Raw genomic sequence first — 24,115 nt, forward strand, 5'->3', positions numbered from 1 at the left:
TGTTATTAGCCGGGAGACTAGGACAAGCTACTATTAGCCAGGAAGCTACAAAGGGAAACTATTAGCTGGAAGGCTAGGAAGCTAGGAGGAGCTAACGTTAGCTGGGAGGCTAGGAAGAACTACAATTAGCCGGGAGACTAAGAAACAAGGAGGAGCTGTTATTCACTGGGAGGCTAAGAGTTACTATTAGCATGGAGGGTAGGAAGAGCCAAGCTAATCCAGTCCAGTTGCCTTTTTAAATTATTTTTGACCTGAAAGACCTGATTCTTCATTATACACAACATGAAACTAAACTTCTTTGGGTTCTGGACACATGATCAGCTGTTTCTTTGTTTAGCTGTGTTTTTTTTTCTTCATTCGCTGGCGGGAGAAACGTGAGTGTCACGTGCAGCATGAATGAGATCACACACAGCTGAATGAACGTGGACATGAGGTCACATTATTTACGCTGCTGTTGTTTCCTTTGAGAAAAATAATAAACGAGAGCAGCTCAGACAAACCTCTGTGTCTACTTTTATTTATGTCTGTTTTAATCTTCCATACATACGACACCCGGCTGAGACCAATCATCCATCACACGGACGAGTCCTCAGACCTCGATGTGTCAGAAGAGATTTAAACGGAGACGTTACAGGAAATAAAACATTTCAAGCTTTTTAAAATCAGCTGATGAGAAGAAAAAGAAGAAGGAAACTAAATCATATCCTCAAATACACAACGACTGAGAATAAATAAAGAGTAGAGCAACCAACCCAATATCAGATCTTCCTAGCCTCCCAGCTAACAGTAGCTCCTCCTAGCCTCCCAGCTAACAGTAGCTCCTCCTAGCCTCCCAGCTAACAGTAGCTCCTCCTAGCCTCCCAGCTAACAGTAGCTCCTCCTAGCCTCCCAGCTAACAGTAGCTCCTCCTAGCCTCCCAGCTAATAGAAGCTCTTCTTAGCCTCTCAGCTAATAGAAGCTCTTCCTAGCCTCTCAGCTAACAGTAGCTCCTCCTAGCCTCTCAGCTAACAGTAGCTCCTCCTAGCCTCCCAGCTAATAGAAGCTCCTCCTAGCCTCCCAGCTAATAGAAGCTCTTCCTAGCCTCTCAGCTAATAGAAGCTCTTCCTAGCCTCTCAGCTAATAGCAGCTCCTCCTAGCCTCCCAGTTAAGGAAGCCCAAACATTTTATATTTATATATGTCTATGAAGGAGATGTGGCGTCCATGTTTATATACGGTTTATGGTTAAAACTATTTGTTACACGAAGGAGACGAAACCGAATTGTTCAAACTATGTTTTTTTCCAGATAAATGACCTTGTGTGTAAACTCTCAGCGTCTCCGTCTGTCTTTTGGTTTCCACCGGAGGGTTCTCCAGATTGCCTTCACTCCCACAATGCATCTGTTCTGGCAGAGGATCGTGATGCTGGAAAGACTTCAGCTTAGAATAATAATAACAATAATAATAATAATAATAATAATAATAATAATAATAATAATGATACTAAAGAGAACCTGATATTTGTTTTTAGAAGCGAGACTTTTATATTTTGTGCGTCCGACTGTGTCTCAAAGTCGCCCTGAAGGTCGCTGCCGTTTATCTAAAGAGTTATGCAACCGCCCTTTGTGTAGGTAAGTGGGATGGCGTTACCATAGCAACAGGGAGAGCGCAGCATCTCTCCTCCTTTTTTCTCTTCCTCCTCACCCTCCCCGTCCTCTTCTTCCCCCTTTTCTTCCTACTTATCCTCCTCCTCATCCTCCTCTTCCTCCTCTTCGCCCGTTTGCTTTGACCTCTGACCTCGGCTGATTCAACATTTAGCTCGTTTAGAACCTAGAAGATTATAACCTCTGCAACAGCCAAGGCTGCAAACAGCACCCAGGCCCCGCCCCCCTCGCCCGTTACTCACCACGGTAACCAGATGGCGTGCGGACACGGCGCCGTGTTCTGGACCCGCCCCCTGGGGAGCAGGTCGAGCCAGCAGGTCCAGGCTGGGATGAGCTCTGCTGGGCTCCTGGAGGAACCTGGACTCCAGGACGGCGTCGGGGGTCGGAGGGGCCGAGGGGGTCGGGATGGAGCTGGGGAGGGGCTGATGGTGGACACGGTGATGATGATGATGGTGATGGTGAAGATGATGATGAAGATGATGGGGGCGGGGCTTCGGCAGGGCGTCCACATCATACTGAGATGGAGGGAAGAGACTTCCACCAGAAGATTCTAAGGAGAAGAAGAAGAAGATGAAACTAAACCACTGTTTGTTAACGTGAACAGGAAGAAGAGACTGAAAACTCTCTCATGTGTGATGAATGTGAACGCTGCATAATTGATTCTCAGGCTTTATTTATCCAGACTACAGAGGGAGAAGCCTCCTGCTCCACAACCACAGATGGACCTCGTCTATTTACAGCTGCTTTAGAAACATCTGTACGTTTGGTTCATGTTTGTTACTGGGTTAGCTTAGCATTAAAACGCATGGTTCTTACAAAAGAGGAGAAAAAAGGTGAAAAGACTGGAATTTGTACAATGTTTGCACACGTTAGCATGGTAGCTAGCGTTAGCCGTCTCTCATCTTCCTCCTTTTTCATTCATAATCTTCCACCTTCTTCATTTTCTCTTCTTTCCTCCTCTTCATCGCCCTCCTTCTCCTGCTCCTTTTTCATCATCTTTCTTCGTCTTCCTTCATCCCATGGACCAGACTGGATCTCCCTGGTCAGTTTCAGTCTGAGGAGTTCGTCCAGAAACATGTAGACTAATGAGGAGTTTTCCATGTGACCAGGACCTCCTCCGTTTCTCTGGGCTGGTCCTTGGAGACGGAGGCTGCTGAGCTTCTCCTGTCTGACTCCTCGTCTCCCTAGCGACAGCGTCCTGGTTGCCATGCGTGATGCTGAGCTGAGCTGCGCTCTGATTGGCCGAGGCGGCTCAGCTCAGCATCTCCTCTGAGGGAGACGGCAGCAAATCACAGGTGAAATTAGAGCGATGGTGAAACGTTCAGGCTGATGTAGGTGTGTGTGTTCATGAGCACCGAGGGGAGAAAAGGTTGTTTTAGCTTTTACACATGAGGAGGAGATGATGTGTTAGAGGTGGAGAGAAGCTCCCGGTTGTGTCTCTCAGGATGTTTGATGTGGTTTGATTCATTCATTTTAAAGGAGGATGAAACGTCCTGGTACCTTTAACTTTAACGTAGATTTAAACATGTTTATTTTGGTAATTTCCACCTAGTTCTCGAGCCACTGAGTCGCCATTTTGAAGTGAGGTTGTTTGGATCCTTCAGCTGCTGGAGACAGTGAAGCATCTCTGATAAAAAATAAAGTGGAAACACGTTATAAATCGTCATGAATCCACTACACAACCGATGAACGAGTGGAAGTTGTGGTGGAGGAGCCAGAGCATCACCTGTGTCTGTGTCAGTTTAGAAAAATAATGAATTATCACATCCAGGAGTAGAGACGGGTCTGGGTCAGGTTTTATCTGAGACCACGCTGGTGTTGGTGCTTAAAGATTTTTATTTTTTGTGACATTTTGTGACGTTCAAGTTAAACAATATTAATTTAAATAATATAAACACAACTAACACTAGGAAATAACTGAACCAATATAATAATAATAATAATAATAATAATAATAATAGTAATAATAATGAACCAGTGTCGTGGGGTCTGTCAGGCATCAGAGATGCTACATCTCTGCTCTCTAATAAAATGCTACGCTAATGCTAATGCTATGTGTGGTCAGATGTTGAGTCTAATTCCAGGTGTTTCTTCCTCGTTGCAACTTTAGAGGTGAAGTCCAGACAAACTTTAACAAACGTTTGGTCTCAGACGTGTTGAAGTTTCACTTCCATCCATGCAGCTATAGAGCTAAGGATGCTAAGCTAATTAAACACTCTCTGGTACCAGATCAGTCTGGTTACTACCGTTAGCATCATGGTCCCAGTATCAGGACCCGTCTCTTTCCAGGATGAACACAATCATTGTTGACTTGACTGAGTTTCATTTCCTCTTTAAATCAAGAATCCAGAGAAAACGATGCACGTCAATTAGTTAAGGTTGTGATTCACCTGCTTGTTCTGGAGGATGGAGGTTATTTAGCCGAGCTCACTGACTACAATGGCAAAATAACAGGGACACATGTCACAACATCACCAGGAAAACTGAAAAATTACCAAAAAAAGGTCTTAAAACCAAGAAACAAGAAGCAAAAAAGAAAAGAAAATATCACGACACCTCAACAAAAAGGTTCTGTCAGCTTTACCACCTCAAAACCTTTTCCACTCATCACTTCCTGTTTCTCTCGTTCGGCTCGTTCAGATTTAACATGAAGATTCATTCAGGACGCAGATAAAAGTCTGACTGGAGGAGACGACCACAAAGTCACTGTGGAGCTTTATGGGGAAGGAAGGAAGGAAGGAAGGAAGGAAGGAAGGAAGGGACAAAGAAGGAAGTAAGGAAAGGAAGGAAGGAAGGAAAGGAAAGGAAAGGACAAAGAAGGAAGGAAGGAAGGAAGGAAGGAAGGAAGGACCTGGGTAGGTCTGTTTGCTTCCATGTTTAGTTGGACGTGGACAACTTTAAGTAAACTGTATTAAGAAATAATGTGTCTGTAAAGAGGAGGAGGAGGAGGAAGAGGAGGAGGAGGAGGAAGAGGAGGAGGAGGAAGAAGAGGAGGAGGAGGAAGAAGAGGAGGAGGAGGAAGAGGAGGAGGAGGAAAAGGAGGAAGAGGAAGAGGAGGAAGAGGAAGAGGAGGAGTCTGTGAGGAGGAGGAAGAGGAGGAGGAGGAGAAGGAGGAAGAGGAGGAGGAGGAGGAGGAGGAAGAGGAGGAGTCTGTGAGGAGGAGGAGGAAGAGGAGAAGGAGAAGGAGGAGGAGGAGGACACAAAGATCCAACCGAATCTCCTAACGAACACAGATGATTTAGTAAAAGCTGGAACTTGTTGATCTCTGTGTTTCTGGTTCTCGTTGCGTTCGCAGCGTTTCTGAGTTGCTGAGGAGGTGAAAGCGGTGGAAGCCTCTCGTAAATTAAAGAGCTGTCACGCTGCCAATTAAGCACTAAGTTCAGTGGTTTATTCTGACCTAGATTCAATTATTTGATTTGATTTTTTTTTTTTTTTGCCTCCACACAGGAAACGCATCGTTAAAGTCAGAGAGGACAAAGACGTTTTCTTCTTCTGCTGCTGCAGCTTTTAAATCACTGTGTTAAATAAATCTGGTTTTAATTTATTTACTCTGCTCCTGTCAGATCAATGCACAGTTTGACCTCAGGGAGCAGAAAATATTAGACGACACCAAAGCGTGCAGAGGGAGTAAATCAAGCAGCCTAATGACGACGTATGCGCATCACAGGCTATTTTTACAGTAAATCATGTACAGTCGTCCCTGCAGGAGATTCTCAGCGTGGAATAAACACACTCCTCTAATGTCAGAGACTGGAACCTTCCTCTTCATAACGTGGAAAGGACACATGCACAATGTTCAATTATTGGGACAGATTCATTCACAACTTATGTATTATTATATTTTGATTAATTGATCAGTGCATAAGGAGGAGGCCTGATTAATTACCAATGAAGACCAGTAAATGAGAGGATGAATAAATGTCAGCTGCAGGTATTTGTGTCCTACCTGAGATCAGCAGCTGTGTCCATGTTAGACACAAGGAAAGAAACATGGTGAGGAATCCTCCTCCTCCTCCTCCTCTCCTTCCTCCTCCTTTGCAGCTCATCCTTCCTTCCTGGGGTAGATTTCCTGGAGCTTGTGTTCTCTGCAGCTCCTGTAACCAAGCATCAAGGGGAAGCAGCCGCTCGGTGTTTATTCGCACCGAGCCGCCGGAGCTTCCTTCCCCCGCCCCGGAGCCTCCTACAGCGGCCTGGCAGATGGACGAGCAGCCGCTTCTTCTAAACCAGCAGCAGCAGCAGCGGATCCGATCCGACCCGATGAGGAGGTGATTTCCATCTGAGGAGGTTCAGGTGAAGACTGGCGAGGAAAAGAGAGACAGAGGAGGGAGAGGAAGAGGAGGGGGAGGGAGCAGGAAGACGCTCGTTTTATTTTATTTTTTAAAAATATATTAAATAATTTACTTTTTACCACAGTCAGATAAGAACGACTAAAATTAAATGTTTGAGTAATAATTTATCATTCTTATTTATTTATTTTTAATCTGACTGTATTGACCTACATTAACTAGCTGCTACGGTTACGCCAATACAAAATTAGCATGCTACATTAATACTTTTTTTTTTTTACCATAATCAAATAAGAACGATTAAAATAAAATATTTGAATAATAAGTCATGATTTATATTTATTTTTTTTAGTCTGACTGTACTGAAATACTTAAGCTAGCTGCTGTGGTTATGCTAGTAACGTTACGTCACGGAAGTTAGCACGCTACATTAATACTTTTTTTTTTTTTTTTTTACCATAATCAAATAAGAACGATTAAAATAAAATATTTGAATAATAAGTCATGATTTATATTTATTTTTTTTAGTCTGACTGTACTGAAATACTTAAGCTAGCTGCTGTGGTTATGCTAGTAACGTTACGTCACGGAAGTTAGCACGCTACATTAATACTTTTTTTTTTTTACCATAATCAAATAAGAACGATTAAAATAAAATATTTGATATGATATATGATATAGTTGATGATTTAATAAGTCATGATTTATATATATTTTTGTTAGTCTGACTATACTGAAATACTTAAGCTAGCTGCTGTGGTTATGCTAGTAACGTTACGTCACGGAAGTTAGCACGCTACATTAATACCTTTTACCTAATCAAATAACAATGACTGAAATAACTTATTTAAGTAATAATTTATTATTTATATTGCGTATGTATTTTTTAATCTGACTGTATTAGCCTACTTTACCTAGCTGCTATGTTATATTAATACATCACGAAGTTAGCGTGCTACCATAATGCTTTTTACCGTAATCAAATGAGAACGACTAAATCGATTACATCAAGAAAGTTAGCATGTTAGCATGCTACATTAATACTTTTTTTACCATAATCAAAAAGGAATGACTAAAATAAAATATTTGAGTAATAATCCATGATTTATAGTTCATATTTTATTGTTTTTAGTCTGACTGTATTGACCAATAGATACAGTCATTGACCTACTTGCATCGGTTATGCTAGAACATCAAGAACATTAGCATGCTACATTAATACGTAGCATTTAACAAACTGAATACTTAATAAAAAGCCATAAACGTGAGTCTCATACTTACAACACTATTCGTAATGGAGTCATTAAGTTACTATTTAAAATTTAACGCTACATTAGCGTTAGCATGGGGTTCCTACCGTTACCATGGTGACGACGTGGCAGGACGATCTGTATTTAGTTTAAATATTTTAAAAAATATATTTAATTCTGTTATGTGAAAAAAAGAGAGTTTAAGGCCGCAAGGAACATTTTCTTTGACTATATTAGCTGTGAGAAGTTTTTAAAACTTTTATGTGTAACTGCTAACAGCCTTAGCTAACGGCTAGTAGCAATTAAGCTAATAATACTAAAAATTATTAAAATTATTGTCATAAATTGTCATAGTTACACAATAAATGCCGTTTTTATTACATTCAAAATGCTAATATAACATAAGTATAGATTTTTTTATTTAAAAGTACAGTTGTGTGCCAAAAAAATCATAAAATTTTCTCTAAAACAAAAACAAATAGTTTTTATATTAATAAAATTTTAACAGCAGTTTGTAATCAATAATAAGATTGTGATACTATACGGCCAAATTATTTCAAACATACATAATGCAAAATGTTTGAGATTTTATTGGACGAATTAAGAGTTTTGCTAGATTTTATTATAAAGAAATCTATATTAATTAAATATTCAGGTATTATTTTACCTGAAAACAATTGTTGACACGTCCAGTTGGACTTTTAAAAACTTCTAAAACACTGTTAAAGTGGATTTTTTATTATTATCATTATTAATATTTTGCAGCGTGAAGCATGTTTAGTTTTCCATATGAATAATAATCACAGGGGATTTTCTGCTCCTCCCATCTTCTTACAGGAAACTCTTCCCACCATCTGACTTCACTTTCAGCAGCTGCTGTGAATCCTGCAGCTCAGCATGTCTGGGGTCAGTCCTCGCCTCAGGTGCCTCTTCTTCAGCTTCAACGTCGTCTTTGTGGTGAGTTACTGGGTTTAAAAGCAGAAAAACAGAAGATGTAAAGAGAGAAGAGGAGGATGAAGATGATGAGAATAGAAAAGAAGTGAGCGTCCTCTGCTGGTGAAGAGGCTCAGGTGCATTCATGAGTCAGGCCTTTAAAAACGTGTTGAATTTGTGTTTTGATGATTGTTTTGTAGATTTATTAGGTTTATTTTAGATTTATTCTGAATGGATGGAGTGTTTAATGTCCCGGTGTCCAGTCGCTCATCAGCGCTGAGACTTCAGGGGAAACGAAACTCTTCTTTTATTTATTTATTTATCAGTTAACTGTTTCATGGATGTCGTGTCTTTAAGTTTAACGTGATATTTAACCCAAAGAGGTCACGTCTGTTTATTATAAAGAATAAAAAGATTTTCTATCTGAGACATTTTCAGTTCATCTCATTAATAAAGCGAATAAAAGACGTTAAGAGACAAACTGTCCAGTTCATTAGGTTCACTAGTGAGGAAGGAAGGAAGGGAGGGAAGGGAGGAAGGGAGGAAGGGAGGGAAGGGAGGAAGGGAGGGAGGAAGGGAGGGAGGAAGGAAGGAAGGAAGGAAGGAAGGAAGGAAGGAAGGAAGGGAGGGAGGGAGGGAGGGAGGGAGGAAGGACGGAAGGAAGGGAGGGAGGGAGGAAGGAATAAAGAAAGGAATTAAGACGAAGGAAGAAAGGAAGGAAGGGAGGAAGGAAAGAAGGAAGGGAGGGAGGAAGAGGGGAAGGAAGGAGGGAGGAAGGAAGGAAGGAAGGAAGGAAGGAAGGAGGGAGGGAGGGAGTGGTGGTTCCTGGTGTGTTGTGGATGAGCTGGTTCCTGTGTTCCAGGTCGGGGGCGGACTCCTCGTCCTCACCGCTGTGTCGGGTTTGTCTCCCTCTGAGGACACTTTACATGGAGGAGGACACGAAGACGTAAGTAACGGACTGAGACGGGACCCAGTGGCTGTTGCTGATAACGTAACCGTCCGTCTTTCTTCCAGACGACCGTCCACATGGTCCTGTACGTCTACGGCTCCGTTACCATGGCGATCAGCATCCTCGGGGCCTTCGGGGCTCATCGGCTGAACCTGACGGCTCTGGTGGTGGTGAGTAGAGGAGACCCGACCCGGTCCTGGTTCTGGTTCTGCTTCTGATGATGTGGGAACTAAATACGTGGACTGAGACCGGGACATGTCTTCTGTCCAGTGCCTGCTCTGCACCGTGACCACGGGTCTGCTCACGCTCAGAGACGGAATCACCGCGGCAACGGCCCGACCACAGGTACACACCTGGTCCTGGTTCTAATCATGTGGCTGGATCGGGTCCTACACCCCCTCCACCTGGAAGGAAGGGAGGAAGGAAGGAAGGAAGGAAGGGAAGCAGACAAGAGGGAGGAAGGAAGGGAGAAAAGAACAAAGGATGGAAGGAAAGTAGTGAGCAAGGAAGGAAAGGATAAAAGGAGGGAGGAGAGGAAGGAAGGAAAGGAAGGAAGTAACAAAGGAAGGAAGGAAAGCAGTGAGCAAGGAAGGAAAGGATAAAAGGAGGGAGGAGAGGAAGGAAGGAAAGGAAGGAAATAACAAAGGAAGGAAGGAAAGAAGTGAGGAAGGAAGGAAGGAAGGAAGGAAGGAAGGAAGGAAGGAAAGCAGACAAGAAGGGAGGAATGATGTAAGAAATGGAGAAAAGAACAAAGGATGGAAGGAAAGTAGTGAGCAAGGAAGGAAAGGATAAAAGGAGGGAGGAGAGGAAGGAAGGAGAGCAAGGAACAAAGGAAGGAAGGAAAGAAGTGAGTAAGGAAGGAAAGGATAAAAGGAGGGAGGAGAGGAAGGAAGGAGAGCAAGGAACAAAGGAAGGAAGGAAAGAAGTGAGTAAGGAAGGAAAGGATAAAAGGAGGGAGGAGAGGAAGGAAGGAGAGCAAGGAACAAAGGAAGGAAGGAAAGAAGTGAGTAAGGAAGGAAAGGATAAAAGGAGGGAGGAGAGGAAGGAAGGAAAGGAAGGAAATAACAAAGGAAGGAAGGAAAGAAGTGAGTAAGGAAGGGAAGGAAGGAAGGGAGGGAGGAGGAAAGCAAGGAAAGGAAGGAAGGAAGGAAGGAAGGAAGGAAGGAAGGAAGGAAGGAAGGAAGGAAGGAAGGAATAATAATGATTGTGATTCTTTATTTCTGTGGTTCCTGGAGGTTCCTGGGTCTTGGTTCCTGGTTGTTGGTTGTTGGTTGTTGGTTCTCGGTTGTTGGTGGTTGGTTCCTGGAGGTTGTTGGTTCTTGGTTCCTGGTTGTTGATTCTTGGTTCTTGGTTCTGGTTCCTGGTTCCTGGGTCTGAGCGTCTGTGTCTCTCAGTTGCAGCGTAGGATGGAGCTGAGCTGGCGCCTCCTCCTGCCTCTGGACGGAGCCTCAGACGACAGGAAGCAGCGAGTGGAGACGCTGCAGACGTCGGTAAGAACCACATCTGGTTTCTGTCACATCTGGAGCAGGAGCCTCGAACAGGAAGGAGACGGAGACGTTAAATCGTGTCTTCTGTCCAGACGGAGACGAGGATCTGAATCTTCTTCTCAGGACAAACACTCGTATACTTTCTTTAAGTGTCACTCCTTCGTCTTCCTGTTCTCCTTCTTCTTCTTCTCCTGTGCCTTTAGCTGCGGTGCTGTGGCCTGTTTGGACATGAGGACTGGGAGGACCACGTCCCCGACTCGTGTCTCTGCAGCCGCGGGGAGGACGAGTGTCAGGAGGTCGACTACAGAGTGAGTCTGAACCGTGACGCAAACAAACGTTAAAGGTGATGGATGTTTGAGTTTGTTCTTCGTTTGCAGAACTTCCTGTCGAACCTCCTCTGGCAGAAGAAGTGGGTTCACAAGCAGGTCAGAAAAACCTTCATCACCATCATCATCATCATCATCATCATCATCATCGTAGACTAATAACATGAAGGAAGACGTTAATGATGGATGTTGTTTGTCTCAGTCCTGCTTCCCTCTCGTCCTCCGCGACGTTAAAACCAACTCAGACGTGACTTTGGCCGTGAGCTTCACGCTGAGTTTCCTGGCGGTGAGTTCGTTATCGCAAATATCACCATAAATACGTCTCATCTCATCTCAGCTCATCTCAGGACTGTCCCGTCATCTCACCTCGTCTTTCACATCTCATCCTCTCATCCTCCCCTAACTCACCTCATCTCATTATTTACGTTTTTGTTTGTTCACTTGTTCAGTAATGATCCATCCTACAGCTAAACACATCCTGGACTAACCAAGCTACATGCTACGCTACATGCTATGCTACATGCTACGCTTCATGCTACACTAGATGCTACGCTATATGCTACACTACATGCTACGCTACATGCTACACTAGATGCTACGCTATATGCTACGCTGCATGCTACACTTCATGCTACACTATATTCTACGCTATATGCTACGTTACATGCTACGTTACATGCTACACTAGATGCTACACTGCATGCTACGCTACATGCTACGCTACATGCTACACTAGATGCTACGTTATATGCTACGTTACATGCTACACTAGATGCTACGCTGCATGCTACGCTACATGCTACGTTACATGCTACACTAGATGCTACGCTGCATGCTACGCTACATGCTATGTTACATGCTACAATAGATGCTACGCTACATGCTACACTAGATGCTACACTATATGCTACGCTGCATGCTATGCTACATGCTACGTTACATGCTACGCTACATGCTACACTAGATGCTACGCTATATGCTACGCTACATGCTACACTAGATGCTATGCTGCATGCTATGCTACATGCTATGCTACATGCTACGTTACATGCTACACTAGATGCTACGTTACATGTTTCTCTACATGCTACGCTACATGCTACACAGTGCTAACCTTCCCCCGTGTCTGTGCTTCAGCTGCTGGGGGCGCTGTTGTCGTCTCTGATGATCTACCAGACGTTTAACCGGCCGTTAGCGGTGTTTCCCGAGCAGCCGCCCTCCTACCAGCAGCTCTACAACCTCCCGGAGTAGGAGGACACGACGGTTCGCTAGTGATTCTGTACTTATTTAAGGTTTGTCCTCTGAGGAGGAGGCTTGTTGCTGCTACGTTCCTGCCACGACTGGACGCATGCGTCCTAAATATCATCAACACAGTTTATCAGGGAGCTTCATCACCGCATCCTGAACCATCATCATTCATTCATCACACATCTGTATTTACAGCTTCTAACATCCTACCTGCACTTTAAACCACGTCTCAGTGCTGCCTTCAGCTGCTTCTGCCTGGAACATGTTGATCTGAGATGATCTAAACCCTGAGACTGATTTAAACTTAACCGTCTGATCATGTTTCAGTGTTTACGTTGTTTCTCTGTGAGTAACGTTGTGTTGTGGATGTACGGCTGCATGACTCAGTGTAGCTTTTCCTGGTTAATTAAAGGCTAAATAAAGTAAAACCATATTTGGAATTAAGCCTTTAAATATGAGCAGCCAGGTTATTTAAGGGCTCTGGTTTAACTGAAATATAAAAGACTGGTCATTGGGTGGAAACTCAACTAGAGAAGGCAACTTCAAAAAGACACAAAAATGCCACTGGGAGGCGCTAGAAACTAAAAACCTACTATAAAATGTCCTTTGTGTTTCACCTTCAACACAGTGGAAATGAAGATGACAAAAGAAAAGTCCCATTTTTAAAATATCGAGATGAGACATGACATTAGATCATAGGGGGTCAACAGGGGGTCCCTGCCCCCTAGGGGTCCACAAAGGTACTGCAGGGGGAAATCTTTGGTTGATTATATATTTACATATGTTTTTATTTTTTAATTTACACCCACAAACTTAAAGAGTGTCCTCAGGTGAAACGCTATGTATGTGTTTATGTTTATGGCAGGTGAATAAACCACCTGTTACACATGTTTGAAATAAAAATAAAATGAATATCGGAACCTGTGCAATATGTGAATATGTGAACAGCTTAATATTGAATGCAACATGTTTATAATCATGTATATCTATAAATATCACTAGGAAGAGTTTAATATAGATGTAGTAGGTGGGGCTGGCTCATATTTTTAGGTTGTTTGATGTCCTGTGAACACGTTGCTGAGATTAAATAAGATTCATTTATAGCTGAACTCCTGGTTGGTTCATTCAACCCAACTCTTATAATAGCTTCTAACTTAATATAATTCACAATCATGGTTCATAAGTAGGTTTTATTTTACTTTTTTTATTATTATTCTTTGACATTTATTAGTTAGCAATTGTTTTACTAGCTAAATTAAGCTAACGTTCTCTAGCTAACTGTAACATTAGCTCTTTGGTGGTTCAGGCTGAAGTCTTCATTCTTCTTTACTGCAAATAATCACATAAACTTCACCGTAGCTTTTAATAAACAGTTCACGTTAGCTAGAGCTAGAGCTAGCTAAACAACATTACATCTGTCATGTGATCCCAGTAGAAATGAGGAATAAGAGGACGAGTAAAGCGGAAGAGGAGGATTACAAATCACTGAAACTAAAGAATGTGGCCTTTAACGGAATGAGAAATGTTGTTTTGATCTAAATAAGAATATATTTGTTTCATTTATTTACATGTTTTAATTTTCTTTAGTTCTGGATTTGACTTCACTGTGTTTTAATGCCTTTAAATGAAAGTTAACAGTGACAAGTAATGTCATTTTGATTTTTAAATATAAAAGTAGTAATGTAATGAGACGACCCAGTGACCGTTAGCGTTAGATATGAGATGAGATGAGATGAGATCAGGACATAACGTTCCAGCGACATGAGGCTGGAATAAAAGTGTAAAAGCAGCAGAAATGACCATTAAAGGCAGAAAAAGTTTAGATTTAACAGCTTATAATCATCAGCTTCTACTTCTTCCAGTGTTTTTCATCATCTCGCTGCAAATTCAGCTGAAATAATTAAAAAAAAACTACAGCAGTCACTTCCCAAACCTCTGTTGACCTCAAACCTCTGTGAATTCATGTTGTTGAGGAATTTAACCTGACTCCAGTTTCCATAGAAGCTCTGGTTGTGACAACGGGAATTTTCCACTCGTTCTTCCCGGAATGAAACCTCCCCTCTTTCTCTTTCTCCCGCCTCTAATTGGCTGCGTCTGCCTCCGTCTCGTGTTTCTTTTTAAGTGAGTCCACCCCTGACGCTCCATAAGAGGAGTCTCTTTAACCCGGCGGTTACGGGAAGTCCGTCCTCTCCGTGGAGAAACGTCTGAGAGCGAGTGTTTGGTGGCGAATCAGAGGAGCTGAACAGACGACTCCTCACGGCGCTTTGCTCCTTTTTCACATTTAGCTCGTTCGTCTTTGTTTGAGTGGAGATGTGGACAGAAACGAGCTGTAATGGACACGACACGAGGACAAAAACATGTTAGGACTTAATCCAAACCTTCATCATCATCATCATCATCATCATCATCATCACTGAGACCGGATGTGGATGAAAAGCAGAGAAATGGAAACAAGGACGTTCACACTGTTTGGAGTTTGGTTGTTTTTAATGTGTAATGATTTGATTGTAGTATTAGTAATATATATAATTTATATATATTTATATATATAGCTTTAAGTCCATGGGATGTATGTTGCATCCACTTTTATTAAAATCAAATGCTTTGATGTTCATTATGATCACGTCTTTACAAAATCTATAATTATTTATTACAGAAACAATCACTTGTTAATAAAAAATGACTTAAATGAAACTGAATAAATATCAACCACCTTCAAACAATAATAAAATGAGCTCATTCAAAAATAGTTTTGATTCTGTTCTATTTGTTAAGTTGAGATAATCATGTCAGATGTTTATTTTTTGGGAATATATCAAATCTTAAAAAGCACATGATCTGCTCCAACGTTTCTACTTCCTCCTCTTTATTAGTTATTTAATATAAAGTAGTGAAGCTTTTATTGTAGTGTTACAATATAGATTTATAAGTAAGTTTCAATTCAGTTTACTCAATTCTTTATATAATATTTACAGGAATCGTTCTGTAAAAATGTCATGTGGTGACTGGTTACAGGCGGCCGTGATAAACTCAGGAAGTTATATACAAAATTATACATGAAGCCATTAGTTTGAATGCAAAAACACACAAACCACATGTATTTACTGGGTTTGGTTAAAATTAGTGATGTCAAACTAAACTTTTAATCAGATTAATCTCAGCGTTGGTGTGAATTAATTTTGATTAAACACATTTAAATATCATTTATTTTTTAATGGTATTTATGTGATTGTTTTAAGCATTGGCAGCTTGTCTTTGTCTTGGTTTGTCTTGGTTTGTCTCCAGCTGTTAGCCGCGTTAGCCCAAGTGCTAGCAGAATCCCCGGCTAACGTATGCTTGGCTTGGTTCATGTGCTGTTTGAAGCTGGAAAGAAAACTCCTTCCTGCAGAGTGTGATGATACTTTATGCTATAATCAGATTAATCAACATAATGGTTTATTTAATGTTAATGTTTGACTTCCTGGTTAAATTATCAGGATATAAATGATTCCGAATAAAGAGCCGTTTGGCGGCGGAAAGAGTCGACTCTCGTTAAGGAGCGGTGGCTAAGGAATCGACTCCCACGAAAGAGCCGAACCTCCCACCTCCCGTTTCTATAAAAAGCTCCGTCTTCGTCTCGCTTCACTTCTCTTCGCTGCAGCCGAAGCTGAGCTGGACCTGAACTTTACTCTCAAACGTTTCTGAGCTTTTATTTTTGCCCGTTTCTCCTTCGCAAACATGGCGCAGATCAACACCTGCCTCAAACTGACCTTCATCATCTTCAACCTCCTGTTTGCGGTGAGTCCGATTTAAAAAAGAAAGGAAAACTCTTAAAATGGCCGCCGGTGCTTTTCTGACCAGTCTGCATTTAAAAGTGCGTAGTTCAGGGGGAACATGAATATTAATAAATTATTATTATGATTATTTTACATGTATTTACCTTTAAATCAGTGAGTGAGTTAACTCAGAACAGATGTTGAAAAAGTAAAGAAGTAAAAGTTGTTTTCTTTTGGTTTTTGGTTTTGGTTTTTAACACGGGAAACAATAGAAAAGTAAGAACAGAATAGAAGAATATATATATATATATATACATATATGTGTATATATATATATACACACATATATATATATATATATATATATATATATATGTAACCATAGCAGCTATAATATGATCTATACAAAGAGCACAGAAGTGAATGTAATTGGTCCAATGAGGAGGAAAAGTAGCAGCATTTAAAACGTTAATAATTAAACAATAGTGCAAATATTATCTGTGTAATATGTAAAATGATCTATTATTAAAATTAATTCTCGTTTATCCACCTGGAAACAGCAACGAGTTTGTTTTTAATGTTTTAATGTCAGCGAAGCTTTTCAGACTTTTCTTCAGTTTTTTTATTTAAATGTGTAAAAATGTGAGATATATTTAACTTTCAGCTCATTATGAACTGTACAAAAGAAGGAATATTAAAGTTTTACATTGTTCATTCTGTGGTAATGTAATATTTATGGGGGGGGGGTTCAGAAGTTACTTAACTCTTTAAACTGAACAGAAAGTGAACTAAAGTGAACTATCACCTCCCGTTCTGACGGATCAGTTTCTCGTTGCAGATCATCGGTGGCATCATCATCGGCCTCGCTCTGATGTCTCAGGTCATGACCAACGCCAACGGAGGAGAGGAGGTGAGACTCTTCTTTTTTTAATTTAATCCCTGTGAATAAATGAGCAGATGCTAATGTGTCCTGGGCTGTGGCTGCAGATGGAGGGTCGGACCACCGGCCTCATCGTCCTCTACATCATGGGCTTCTTCACCATGGTGATCGCCAGCCTGGGCGCCTACGGGGCCTACAAGGAGAGCCGAGTCTGCCTCATCGTGGTGAGTCCTGCCGCCGCAAACTCTCAGCTTCGCACGCTGACGCAACTGGTTGCGTCACAGGGGAAAATCCGGGATTTCTGTGGTCAGGAGCAAACGTACATGAAGATCATTAACAGATATAATAAACTTCTGTAATAATACGCTACAACTGGTATCATGTGCAGTAAAAAGGAGGTTTCATGAAGCTAAGCGCTAGTTTATCGGACTTAAACCTTCCTCATCCTGTTCTAAAGACACAAAGCTAGGAACAGCTACAGTTAGCTGGGAGGCTAGGAACAGCTACAGTTAGCTGGGAGGCTAGGAGAAGCTACTATTACCTGGGAGGCTAGGAACAGCTACAGTTAGCTGGGAGGCTAGGAACAGCTACTATTACCTGGGAGGCTAGGAGAAGCTACTATTACCTGGGAGGCTAGGAACAGCTACTATTACCTGGGAGGCTAGTAGAAGCTACAGTTAGCTGGGAGGCTAGGAACAGCTACTATTAGCTGAGAGGTTAGGAACAGCTACTATTACCTGGGAGGCTAGGAGAAGCTACTATTACCTGGGAGGCTAGGAACAGCTACTATTACCTGGGAGGCTAGGAACAGCTACTATTACCTGGGAGGCTAGGAACAGCTACTGTTACCTGGGAGGCTAGGAGAAGCTACTATTACCTGGGAGGCTAGGAGAAGCTACTATTACCTGGGAGGCTAGTAGTAGCTACTATTACCTGGGAGGCTAGGAACATCTACAGTTAGCTGGGAAGCTAGGAACAGCTACTATTAGTTGGGAGGCTAGTAGTAGCTTGTGGCGTCAGATGTCTGTTGTTCTAAGTGTTGTTCTGTTTTCTGGTCCAGTTCCTGGTCTGCATGGTGGTCGGGAGCCTGTTGATGCTCAGAGCTGGATTCTCTGCCGCCATCACTCACTCTCAGGTAAACGCTCCTCACATTTAAAAATAGCCCAGAGGGAAACGTCGGAGAATATCTGACATCTGTTCACTTTTTAGTTTATCTCAACTGTGTTTGTGCATCAGCTGAAACAGTGACACAAACCACAGCAACATCTCAGTCAGACTGAAACCACCAATGAGTTTTTATCTTTCACAAGCGCATGTGTCGCCTACACTTACGTTATTTTTCATATTACACAAGACTAAAAAACACCAACAACTTAACCTTTATTTAACTCTGACACTTCCCCCTCTTCTTTTGCAACCATTGACACATCATTTCCTGATGGGATGGAAAAAAAAAGGGGGGATGTCCTGTTTTTTTTCTTTCTATCGTTTGAAGCCGTTTCTTTTCCTCCGTGAACCAAACATGACGACAATATTCAGTTATTTAGAATCAGCGTTGGTTTTACTTGGTCTAAGCAGCACTAGTTAAAAACCCAATAAGCTAGTCCGCTCTGGTTTAGGCAAACAAAGAGCTAGCACAGTCTAGCTTCCGCTAACGGAGCAGCCACCTCCATCTTTATAGGCTAATGTAGCGCCTTGGCTAATACCATCTGGTTTAAGCTAAATCTAACTTGTTTTTAAATCATATTATCCTGCTTTCAGGTTAAAAAAACAGGGGCTAATGCTACCTGGTTTATGCTAACTTTATCTGGTGTAGGCTACCATACGTTTTCCTGAAGCTAAAGAAGCAGCTAATGTTATCTTTCTCAGGATAATATTGGGCTAGCGCTATGTAATTTAGGTTAAAGTACCATTGCAAATGTGAGAGCTGATGAAATAAGCTAAGAAACAAGCTAGCCCAGTCTTGCTTAGGCTAACAAGAAGCTAGCACTATCTAGATTAAGCTACTTTTGTAGGCTAATACTACAAAGTAGCCTCGACGCTACGTCGTCTTTAACTGGTCATGTGACTCCAGAGGTTTAAAGTTATTTTTCCTCAGATTTTCTTCCTTATTTTGAATCTTCTTTGTATATTTTCGAGCTCTAAACCGTTTGTGTCGCGTTTGTAGATTGTGCCGACGCTGGAGTCCAAGTTCCACGACCTTGTTCCTCTCGACAACAACGGAGAAAACCTGAAGCACATGATGGAGCTTCTGCAGGAGAAGGTGAGACCTGGTTCTGATTCAGCCGGATTCTTTACTTCTGTCTCTGTGTTGAGGAGCGAAACCGGATCGACTGCACGAGCTCAGACATATTTTAGAACTGGTTTGTGCTTTGAGCCGTGTGATTGGCTGGATCGCTGACAGGTGTTTGTCACCTCAGGTTGTCATTTAGTTATTTATTTTTTTGTTTTGTTTTGCTGTCGTCTCACGAGCGTCCGCAGGTTTCACAATGTCACCACATCCTGTTTTTACGAAAGTCCTATGAACTAGTTTCCTACTTTCTCACAGTTTGTTACCTTGTAAATTCTAATTGATAATAAAAACTCTATTTTTGAGTCTATTGATCCCGAATAAATAAAATGACCAGCGTCCTGTCAGTATTTAAACCAGATGAACACATTAATGTTTGATTTAATGATTCTCAAGAGTCAAGAGGCAGAAAAAAAGACTTTAAAAACGTAGCCTCTAAATCCCAGAGACGCTGGTTCTCTTCTATTTCTCAGGACGTCTGGGAAATAATAAGTAATAATAAGTCGTTTATAGTGTAGTTTTAACTTAATAAAAGACAAACATGAAAGATTGTCCCGGGTGAGAACAGAGTCCTGATTGAATCTGATTTAAGAGGCGACTGGATGTTTGTGTTCACACAGAACCTCTGGTTCTTTATTTAGAACTCTGAGCGAAAACAGAGCGTTTCCGTTTCACCAGAATAAAACCACGGCCTGGTTTCATGTCCTGCTCTCACACGAACATCCTGTTTGACTTTTAACTCTCACTTCCTGTCACTGACTGGATGACGTTCTCACCTGAGCGTTATCGCTTCCATAAAGTCATAAAGTTTAGAAACAGGAAGTGGGTGAAGCTCTGGAGTCTGGCAGACACGCAGGTTATAATTTAACCTGGTCGCTGTTTATTCAGCTACATAGAGACGCTGCTCTGTGTTCTCCAAAGGTTCTAGTAACAACAGAACCAGACCCATTCTCCATCTGACACTTTATTTATCCTGGACATCGTCACATTCTGCCTTTGAGCTCATTCAACGTGGAGATTCATACGTGACCTGACTAACAGGAACCTACAGGATCCTCACAGGCGCTAGAACTAAACTGGTTCTTGTTGTGTTGTTGTTGTTGTTGACGTTGTGTTGTTGTTGTGTTGTTGTAGGCTCAGTGCTGTGGTCTGTTCAGCTACAGTGACTGGAAAACTATCCCCAAGTCCTGCAACTGTGAGTCCGAGGACCAGAGTCAGTGCACTTCACCGAGGGTGAGTATCATCAGTGGATCGGGAGGAATCTGATCGTACACTGATCGTACATTTATCGAACATTTATCATACACTGATCGTACATTTATCGGACACTGATCGTACACTGATCGTACATTCGACATGATCGTACACTGATCGTACATTTATCGTACACTGATCGTACATTTATCATACATTTATCGTACACTGATCGTACACTGATCGTACATTTATCGTACACTGATCGTACACTGATCGTACATTGATCGTACACTGATCGTACACTGATCGTACATTTATCGTACACTGATCGTACATTGATCGTACACTGATCGTACATTGATCGTACATTGATCGTACTGATCGTACACTGATCGTACATTTATCGTACACTGATCGTACATTGATCGTACACTGATCGTACACTGATCGTACACTTATCTTACACTGATCGTACATTTATCGTACACTGATCGTACATTTATCGTACATTTATCGTACACTGATCGTACACTGATCGTACACTGATCGTACACTTATCGTACACTGATCGTACATTTATCGTACACTGATCGTACATTTATCATACATTTATCGTACACTGATCGTACACTGATCGTACATTTATCGTACACTGATCGTACACTGATCGTACATTGATCGTACACTGATCGTACATTGATCGTACACTGATCGTACATTTATCGTACACTGATCGTACATTGATCGTACACTGATCGTACATTGATCGTACACTGATCGTACATTTATCGTACACTGATCGTACATTGATCGTACACTGATTGTACATTTATCGTACACTGATTGTACACAATTTACACCAACAACAATCCACATGATGAGAATTTACCGTCTCACCATAAATGGTAAACACAAGTTGATGACGTACGTTCTAGATTAACTCAACGTGTTTAACGTGTACTCGATGTACTCAAAGTACTCAGCTTTCTAGACAGTCTTGATGTTGTGGACGTAGTCGCTGTAGCTGTTTCTTAAGTAAACGTTAATAATGCAGAACCGTACGCTGAGGATAACGTGCAGAGTAGAATAAGGAATATTAGTTACTGACGTTTCTTCTCGTTTGTTTCCAGTACGACGGCAGATACATCTACAAGCAGGTGAGTGGAGATTCGTTAAGTCTTTAAAAAGCTGGAACATCTGCTGCTGATGTAGAAACTAACGTTCCCTCCCGTCCTCAGCCCTGCTTCCCCATCATCGTGCACTACATGCTGATGTTCTCCAACATCGGACTCGGGGTCGTCTTCACCATGGCTGCTCTGGGGGTGAGCGACAGATTTATTAAAACCTCCGAAACTCTAATAAACCACAACCCTGGTCTCACGTATTCTACAAAGGTTCTAGTAAAAATAGAACCATGCCCAGTTTCCATTAGGAAAACCTAAGAACCCAAAGTGTTCCTCCATGTTCCAATATACAAACCAGAAGGTTGGAGTATTTTGGAAACGAGTCACACAGGCAGGAATGGTGCATATTGTTGTAAAGCTGGAAAAGTGTTGCTGTAATGTAATAACACCATTTGTCCACTAGATGGAGACAAAGGATCATATTTTTACTTTTTGATTTTGATGAATATTTTCTGACTGAATTCCAAAGTTTAGCTGCTTGTTCTCCATTAGCTGAGGCTAACCGTTAGCTCCAGCTATAAGACGCTCTAGTTTCAAATGAAAATATTAAACGCAGGCCTTGGTTTGAGATTAATAATGATAGATTCTTTGTTTTGGGGTTTTATTAACGTGTTTGTCCTTGTTTGGCTGCAGCTGCTCGGTATGGTCCTGTCCTCCATCATGATCCACCAGCTCCGCTACAGAACCAGTCCCACCGTCATGCTCAGCGTTCCCACCATCTTCACCGCGTCGCCACCAAAATACCAGGAGCTGCAGAACCCGCCGCCGTACTAGAGGAACCCACAGCGCCCCCTTCCTGCTGCCGCTGTCGTAGCTTCACGTTTGCTTGATGTGTTCGGCTTAAAGTGCCTTAAGTCGCTGTGGAAATGTGTTTATGAGGAGTTTACACACCACTGGGTTTGTTTGTCTGCGATTCTCTGACGTTTCTAAAGTTTGTTTTTTCTTAGGTGAGACGAAAGCTTTGAGATTTTACTGTTACAAAACATTTTACAGGACGAAGAAGCTGAAGTCGAGACTGCAAATTATGATTTAGAAGGAAGCTTTTAATCTCGAAACTCAGATTGTTTCCTGAGAACTGTGGCTCGTCTGATTCTTTCCAGCGTTTTTATTTCACGAATGAACCGAGCATCTGTTTTTCTTCTGATCGTTGGCGTCTTGACTTCAGTTTCTTTTTGTTTGATGCAAAACGAAGCACTTTAAAAAAAATAAAAAATAACCATAACTGATGCACATTGCCAAAAATCTCAAAGCTTAGAATTTAATTAATGTCCTTTATCAGCAGCTTTTAAGAAGACGCCACTCTTGCCTCCTTTAATCTATTTTTATATTCCACGTATAAAGGTTTCACTGAAGGTTTAAGCCGTTCCTTTTTTTGATAAACGGTTAAAGGAAACTCACTGAATGTAGGAGAAAAGAAAAGCCACATTCCTTTCCTGGTCTTTTATTCTGTAAAGGGAACTTTGTTTGTTTCTGTTTGTTTTTAAATGTACTGTTATTGAAAACATTTGAAAAAGGGAAAGTGTTTGAATCTTGTGCCTCAAACCAAAGGGATGTGAAAAAAAAATTAAAACGAAAGTAAAATGTGTGAAATTGTGTCGTCATTTGCCGACAAAATCCTGCAACGAACACACAATTCAACCTCAGGACATTTTATTTATTCTACAGTTGTGCACATTATAGAATATTGAGACTTAAACAGCGCGTTACATGGAAAGTGGCGCTGTAGTACCACCACTAGGCCACTAGATGGAAGCAAAACATCATGTTTGAAACAGATGGTTCAGATTCAATCAGGAAGTTTAAAACTGGGTTTGATTTAAATATTTATAACTTCTAGACCCGACTGAGGTATTTAGATTAAATAGGACCCAATAAATATAAAGACTGAGCATCATCTCTGAACAAGTAGAAGTTTTTGAGGAAAAATTAACATATTACAATACCTGAACAGAGCTGTGTAAAACTACACAACAATGAAACGAGTCCTTGATAATTAGCGACGCTGTAGCTCGTTTGTGCATCATATCCGACTAGATAAGTCAAATTTGAAGATTTGAACCTTAATGTCCTCACATGAGGACGAAGCTTCTCAGTAGGATTCATATAATCGTACACGTTAATGTTTAAGGACACTTTAGTTGCTTTTATTGGATAATTAATGAGCTTTAATCTTGGTTCCACTGGACAAATAAATCGCTAGAAACCTGGGAGGACACTCACCTGTCAATCAACGAAGCCACGCCTCTTAATTTTGCAGAACTTGATTTAAATTAAACCATTTGTTATAAACTCTAGAAACCAAAACTGTTTTAGTCGCAGGCTCTAGTGAAGCCTCTAGTGGGCGTTAGTGGAACTGCATCTACTTGATTTATTCTTTTCACTTTTGGGGCTTCGTATGAAAAAACGTGAAAAACTACACGATAATGCTTAAATCCTTATAATTGTTCTATTATTTTTTTTTTTTTACAAAACACCTTTGACACTCGCAGTTTAAAACAATGACTCGTTTTCTTTCTTCTTCTTTCCAAGCGTTTGATTTTCTCCATAAAGAACAAGACACAGTTCATGGTTTAGTTTTCTTCTTCTATGTGCAGCAGATAAAACCTCCACTGTGTTTCCTTGTACAGTATATATACAGATATATAATATATATATGTTTTTATTTCTTTTTTTATCAGTAAGCAGATTA

The 24,115-nt window shown here is 41.3% G+C and overlaps 3 protein-coding genes across 7 annotated transcripts in view; 2 read left to right on the top strand and 1 right to left on the bottom strand.

Moving 5' to 3' along the window:
- Positions 1–5,901, bottom strand: part of ptprr (protein tyrosine phosphatase receptor type R) — a 22,863-nt gene extending 16,962 nt beyond the window's left edge. Inside the window, exons 1-2 of the mRNA XM_047575057.1 lie at positions 5,588–5,901; positions 1,884–2,191 (exon numbers count right to left, since the gene is read on the bottom strand). Of these exons, the coding sequence (XP_047431013.1) occupies positions 1,884–2,191; positions 5,588–5,687 (408 nt within the window). The 5' untranslated portion in view covers positions 5,688–5,901. The remainder of the gene's footprint in view (positions 1–1,883; positions 2,192–5,587) is intronic.
- On the top strand, positions 5,808–14,851 carry LOC124999868 (23 kDa integral membrane protein-like). 5 transcript variants are annotated; one of them, XM_047575060.1, is made up of 10 exons: positions 7,599–8,134; positions 8,973–9,056; positions 9,125–9,229; positions 9,330–9,404; positions 10,454–10,549; positions 10,750–10,854; positions 10,924–10,971; positions 11,075–11,158; positions 12,010–12,164; positions 14,243–14,851. In XM_047575060.1, the coding sequence occupies exons 1-9, from the start codon at positions 8,075–8,077 to the stop codon at positions 12,121–12,123; spliced, it is 771 nt and encodes a 256-aa protein (XP_047431016.1). In that variant the 5' UTR covers positions 7,599–8,074; the 3' UTR covers positions 12,124–12,164; positions 14,243–14,851. The 5 variants fall into 5 exon arrangements, 3 of the variants coding, with proteins under 3 accessions (XP_047431016.1, XP_047431015.1, XP_047431014.1); XM_047575059.1 differs by lacking the exon at positions 14,243–14,851 and having other exon boundaries at positions 12,010–13,040; XR_007111240.1 differs by lacking the exon at positions 14,243–14,851 and adding an exon at positions 5,808–5,931 and having other exon boundaries at positions 8,015–8,134; positions 10,454–10,854; positions 10,924–11,158; positions 12,010–12,075.
- An 874-nt stretch (positions 14,852–15,725) lies between these two features.
- LOC124999870 (tetraspanin-8-like) lies at positions 15,726–23,011 on the top strand. The gene is made up of 9 exons (XM_047575061.1): positions 15,726–15,897; positions 16,714–16,785; positions 16,863–16,979; positions 17,816–17,890; positions 18,923–19,018; positions 20,180–20,278; positions 21,373–21,399; positions 21,481–21,564; positions 22,060–23,011. Exons 1-9 carry the CDS (start codon positions 15,838–15,840, stop codon positions 22,198–22,200), a joined length of 771 nt encoding a protein of 256 aa, XP_047431017.1. The 5' UTR covers positions 15,726–15,837; the 3' UTR covers positions 22,201–23,011.
- The last annotated feature ends 1,104 nt before the right edge of the window (positions 23,012–24,115 follow it).

This window comes from Mugil cephalus, chromosome 22 (genome assembly GCF_022458985.1).
Source record: "Mugil cephalus isolate CIBA_MC_2020 chromosome 22, CIBA_Mcephalus_1.1, whole genome shotgun sequence".
Lineage (NCBI taxonomy): Eukaryota > Metazoa > Chordata > Actinopteri > Mugiliformes > Mugilidae > Mugil > Mugil cephalus.

Coding starts and splice junctions, on each gene's coding strand:
- LOC124999868 (XM_047575058.1), top strand. CDS start 8,075: ATGTCTGGGGTCAGTCCTCGCCTCAGGTGCCTCTTCTTCAGCTTCAAC. Junction 8,135..8,972: donor GCTTCAACGTCGTCTTTGTG/GTGAGTTACTGG, acceptor CCTGTGTTCCAG/GTCGGGGGCGGACTCCTCGT. Junction 9,057..9,124: donor ATGGAGGAGGACACGAAGAC/GTAAGTAACGGA, acceptor TCTTTCTTCCAG/ACGACCGTCCACATGGTCCT.
- LOC124999870 (XM_047575061.1), top strand. CDS start 15,838: ATGGCGCAGATCAACACCTGCCTCAAACTGACCTTCATCATCTTCAAC. Junction 15,898..16,713: donor TCTTCAACCTCCTGTTTGCG/GTGAGTCCGATT, acceptor TTCTCGTTGCAG/ATCATCGGTGGCATCATCAT. Junction 21,565..22,059: donor TCACCATGGCTGCTCTGGGG/GTGAGCGACAGA, acceptor GTTTGGCTGCAG/CTGCTCGGTATGGTCCTGTC.